Raw genomic sequence first — 5,794 nt, 5'->3', positions numbered from 1 at the left:
GTGGTATTGCAAGAGGAGCCAACTGTGATATTATCCCGTTGGCCTTCAAGTAGTCCCTGAATTCGTCAGAGAGATACTCGCCACCTCGATCCGATAGAAGGGCCTTAATTTCTCTCCCTAACTGTTTCTCGACTTCTTGTCTGAATGCCTTGAACGTTTCATAGGATTCAGACTTCTGTCTCATCAGGTACACGTAACCATATCGTGAGAAATCATCGGTAAAAGTGATGACGTACATGAGTTGGTTACGAGTCCTGACACTCAGGGGACCACATACATCAGTATGTATAAGGTCAAGTGTGCCTATACATCTTTCAGGTTTACTATTAAATTATCCTTTTGTCATCTTGCCTAGGAGGCAAGGCTCACAAGTGGAAAGATCTTCAACGGTTAGAAAACCCAAAGGACCATCATTTACCAGCCTTGTGATTCGTTTAATACCGATATGGCCAAGTCAGTAATGCCACATGCACGTGGGACTGAATATATCATGAGTCCTTTTCTTGGGGATTTCGACCAATGTAGTTTCGGTTAAGTTAGATTCTAGAGAAGGATATACAACATAGATACCGTTCTCCAGTTCCCCGCATGCAATGAATTTATTATTCCGTTTAACAGTAATCATATTACTAAAGTAAATAGTATATCCATCAGCGCACTGTTTAGAAACAGAAATCAAATTTCTTCTTAAGTTCTGTACATAAAGACAATCTTTAAGTACAATAATTCCTTCTCTAAAAACTACTTCTACGGTTCCAATTGCCGCGGCTGCAACACTTGCAGTCGTTCCCAAGAAAAGCGCCACTTCCCCTTCACTCACCCTTGCAGTCAACACACCAAGACACAGAAGTGACTAACAAATTAGTCTCAATGACATAAGTTTCGAAAGTACCTTTCTTAGATTCCAAGTAGGCAGGACAGTTCCTTTTCCAGTGGCTGGCCTGCTTGCAGAAGTGGCAGGCATCGGATGCCTTGTCTTTCTTTTGTTTCATAGACTTAGTGGCCTTTTACTAGGGTTTCCTCTTTGCCCTCCTCTTCTTGCCAGATTTTCCAGCTTCAACAAGCATGGCTATCGGCTCATCCTTTCTAATCAGTTCCTCAGCTCGTTGTAACATATTGCTAAGCTCTTGAACGCTGACATTCAACTTGTTCATATTGTAGTTCATTATGAACGGATTGAAGGACGGAGGCAAGGAATTAAGAGTGGTGTCTATCTGTGTGACCAGATGATGAAACTGAAAAAAACCCTATTTTTGTCCCCTAATTTTCATCTTTTTACATTACTTTAGCACTTAAATGGACTCATTACTCTTGTATTTCGATTCAGGGCAATAAAGAAGGCAATTGGAAGAAAACAGGGCAAATCGGGTGATTTTGCACAGTTTCGGCGACAGTCAGTAATCTGGGCATAATTCTCAAATTCACACTCAGAATTGGACAATTCAAGAAGCATTAGAAAGACGAAAGGAAGGCCCACAACGTTTATGTTTTGGGTTTTGACAGATTCGGCACGAATCATGTACGAAAACAAGACCTAAGTCGGAGCAAGTTCGCAACCAGGCCCATTTCACAATTGAAACCCAACTCGTAGAAGTACCTTGAAACAGCCCAAGTTATCAAAGCAGCCCAACTCGAAATCAAGAGTCAAGAGTCCCAATTTCGAATGTAATCTCCAATGAGAGAGTCTTATCAGATCTAAAGTCTTGAATGTAATCCTAGAAAGATAAGAAGATTGAGATTAGATCATTAGATAAGAGATAGGATAGGATTAGTTCAAAGAAGATCAAGACTCCCTGAAGATAGGATGATCTCCTAGAAGGAGTTGGAAAACAGCACTCTCCTTTGGCTATATAAAGAGGGGGGCGGACAGCTCTAACATCACTCACTCCAAGATCCAAGAGATCATCAAGAAAATCAAGAAACTCAAGAAAATAGTTCGGCCATGGAGAAGCAGAGCATGGAGATTGCGCAGATCATGAGCAGCTAAGCTTCTTTTTCTGGTTCAAGGGGAGAGGTTCGATTGTGTCATTGTGAGGTTCTGTAGTTAATTTATTTTCTTGCTTTCTAATTCAAGTATTCATTTATTCTTGTGCATATTTTTATTGGATGTTGATGTTAATTAGTTTGACAAACTGAATTAATGTTGATTTTCCTACTGCTATCCATGATTTCGGTGATCCGTAATTGTCATGAATAATGGTACAAGTAGCAATTAGGTTAATATATTTTTGGGTCAATTGTTCGTGACAGCCTTTGACCAATGTTTTAACATAGTTCAACCTAAAAGGAATCGATGGAACAAAATTCAGTAATTGCAGCTATCTCAATTATTGTTATTTTGGTTTAACTGTTTTCGCAAATCTTAATGCTATCACTGTTTAACATGGAACGCTATTGTACCCAGTTGAGTGGTGATAAGTGTTGATCGAATACTGGGTTTAGTCAACTAAATTAGGAAAACACAAGGTTTATTATGGCTATCCTAATAAATCTAAGGTTAAATGCTCGAATTGCAAGAATGCTGAAATGTACCTAGGATCGATGGCCAATCGATTCAACCCGAACCCTTGAACCAGAATTCGGTAAGATTGATTTTCTCTTGTTTGTTTAGTTTGCTATTGCTTTCTTATTCTTTTAATTTTAGTTATTAAATTTTCCCACTCAATTATCCATTCGGCTAAGATATTACTGTTAGCTCCCTGTGGGATTCAACCTAGTACCACTTTTATTGCAAACATTTTATTGTGGGACTAGTAGTAATTTTGAGGGCTTCGACAAACCCGTCAAAATTTTGGCGCCGTTGTCGGGGAGCAACTTTAATTTCTTAGCTATTACCTTCTTTTTATTAACCTTCTTGTTTTATGACTCATGCTTCTCAACGAGGTGAACTCAAGTACAACCCCGAAATTGAGAGGACCAGTCGTCGTTTAAGGAAGGAGGCGAAACAAAGGAAGGATCGTTCACCTAAAAGGGTGAACTCAGATTGCGATTTACCTACTTGTGATCTACCCATCTTCAAAGAAGAAGAAAGAATGGCTAACAGAGAGAGGACATTAAGGGAGTTGGCAGCATCGATTATGAACCAACAGCCCTTATGCATAACGTATCCCACTCTTGAGGTAGCCTTTGAACTCAAATCTGGTTTGATTCAACTATTGTCTATATTTCATGATTTTCCAGGTGAGAACCCTCATAAGCATCTAAAGGAATTCCATGCTGTCTGTTCGAGCATGAAGCCCCAAGGTATGACCGAGGACCAGGTAAAACTCATAGCCTTTCCATTTTCTTTAAGACATAAAGCAAAGGATTGGTTGTATATTCTTCCTCTCGGTTCAATATGCACATGGGATGAGATGAATAGGATATTTTTAGATAAATATTTTCTTGTATCCCGGGCTGCAAATATAAGAAAAGAAATATGTGGAGTTCGGAAGTTTGGTGGTGAGACACTATATGAATATTGGGAAAGGTTTAAACAACTTGTCGCTAGCTGTTCACACCACCAAATACCCGAACAATTGTTAATCCAGTACTTCTATGAAGGGCTACAGCCCATGGATAGAAGTATGGTTGATGCAGCCAGTGGAGGAGCCTTGGTGAACAAGACACCCGAAGCGGCCAGGGAATTAATTTCCAACATGGCCGAAAATTCACAGCAGTTCGATGCAAGGATAGACGGTACCATAAGACGGGTTAATGAGGTAAGCCATGTAAATTTAGAAAATCAGATTTCTTACTTAATTGCCTTGGTTAGGCAACTCGTTGCAGGACAATTACAAACTGTCAGGGTGTGTGGTATCTGTTCGATCCCTAGTCATCCTACGGACATGTGTCCATCACTACAGGATGGATCGATGCAGCAAGTAAGTGCCGTAGGAGGATTCTCGGGCCAGCCCCAATGAAAGTATGATCCCTACTCCAATTACTACAATCCGGGGTGGAGAGATCATCCAAATCTAAGCTACGGGAACCAAGGAGGACAGCAGAAATATCAGCCCCAGTTTTTCAGTTGACAGCCCCAGTTTTCAACACCCATCACAGCGCAAGGCCAACCCCCGAATTCAGGTATGTCATTAGATGATATAGTCAAGGCTCTAGCTACTAATACTCAGAAATTTCAGCAAGAAACAAGAGCCAGCATTCAGAATTTGGGGAACCAAATCAGCCAACTTGCCACTTCCATTAGCAAGTTGGAAGAGCAAAACTCCGAGAAACTACCATCACAAACGGTAGTCAACCCAAAAGAGAATGCAAGTGCAGTGGTGTTGAGAAGTGGAAGAGAGTTGCAGCCCCAACCAAGTTCACCATCGAAGGTGGCCAAGGAAGAGGAAGGACAAGGGTCAAACGACAGCCCCATTGAGGTAAAATCTGACCCCCCTCTCCCTAAAGTTACTAATGTTGTACAACCTTTTCCTAGCAGGTTGGCCAAGTCAAGGAAAGAGGAATATGTGCAAGAAGTGCTAGAAACCTTCAGGAAGGTGGAGATCAACATTCCCTTGTTGGATGCAATCAAACAAATCCCAAAATATGCAAAATTTTTAAAAGAGTTATGCACTAACAAGAGAATGCTGCGAATTGATGAAAAGGTAAGAGTTGGAGAGAACGTTTCAGCCGTGATCAAGAGGACCCTGTCAGAAAAACGTGCTGATCCAGGTATGTTTATCCTACCTTGCGTGATTGGAAATAAACGAATCGACCATGCCATGCTAGACTTAGGTGCATCCATTAATGTCATGCCATACTCGATTTACTGTGCATTGAGACTAGGTCCTTTGAAAGAGACTAGAGTTGTTATCCAATTAGTTGATCGTTCTAATGCCTACCCCGAAGGGATTGTTGAGGATGTATTGGTGCAGGTTAACGATTTGATCTTTCCAACTGACTTTTACATCCTGAAGATGGAAGAATACACAGCCACGAGTTCAGCCCCACTTCTATTAGGCAGGCTATTCATGAAAACGACCAAGACCAAAATAGATGTGGATGAGGGTACCCTCTCCATCGAATTTGATGGAGAGATTGTAAAATTTAATATTTTCGAAGCAATGAAATATCCTAGTGAATGTCATTCGATCTGCTCTATTGACACCATTGATTCGATTGTGCAGGAAGTCTTTGGAGAGGAGGACATGGACGATGAGCTAGAGTATAAGGCACAATTGGACAGGGAAGAGGAGATCGATGCATCCTATGATACTCCGGAACCGGAACAAGAGGTAAGTAATTCTGATGTTCAAATGAAAATTTCTCACACAAGGTTGCTGCCCTCTGTTTTGCAGGCTCCGGAGCTAGAACTAAAGACCCCACCTAATCACCTGAAATATGCATACTTAGGCGAAAAAGAGACATTGCCTATAATCATTGCAAAAGGGTTGACTGAGGAGCAAGAGGAGAGGCTCATCAAAGTCCTAAAGGACCATAAGGAGGCGATTGGCTAGACCCTAGCCGACATAAAGGGAGTCAGCCCCTCGATTTGCATGCATAGGATCCTTTTGGAGGATGATGCCAAACCAGTTAGAGAACCACAAAGAAAACTCAACCCGGTAATGGAAAAGGTAGTAATGAAAGAAGTGCTTAAACTGTTAGATGAAGGGATAATTTATCCAATTTCAGACAGCAAATAGGTAAGTCCTATTCATGTTGTACCTAAAAAAATTGGGATTACTGTAGTAAAAAATCAAAATAATGAACTAATTCCCATGAGGGTACAAAGTGGTTGGCGAATGGTAATAGACTTTCGAAAACTTTGAAGGGATGAGAGATCCATCGTATGGACGCCCAAAACTTGTGGAAT

General features: G+C 41.0%; 1 protein-coding gene across 1 annotated transcript; it reads left to right on the top strand.

Annotated features, from left to right (window-relative positions):
• The first annotated feature begins 3,696 nt into the window (after positions 1–3,696).
• Positions 3,697–5,438, top strand: LOC104589927 (uncharacterized). Its single transcript, XM_088893799.1, has 5 exons — positions 3,697–3,701; positions 4,421–4,653; positions 4,768–5,021; positions 5,109–5,216; positions 5,280–5,438. The coding sequence occupies exons 1-5, from the start codon at positions 3,697–3,699 to the stop codon at positions 5,436–5,438; spliced, it is 759 nt and encodes a 252-aa protein (XP_088749925.1).
• The last annotated feature ends 356 nt before the right edge of the window (positions 5,439–5,794 follow it).

Source organism: Nelumbo nucifera, chromosome 8, assembly GCF_055504915.1.
Source record: "Nelumbo nucifera cultivar China Antique chromosome 8, China Antique-T2T, whole genome shotgun sequence".
Taxonomy (NCBI): Eukaryota; Viridiplantae; Streptophyta; class Magnoliopsida; order Proteales; family Nelumbonaceae; genus Nelumbo; species Nelumbo nucifera.
The sequence above is the reverse complement of the archived record's forward strand: the minus strand, read 5'-3'. Positions and strand labels throughout refer to the sequence as shown.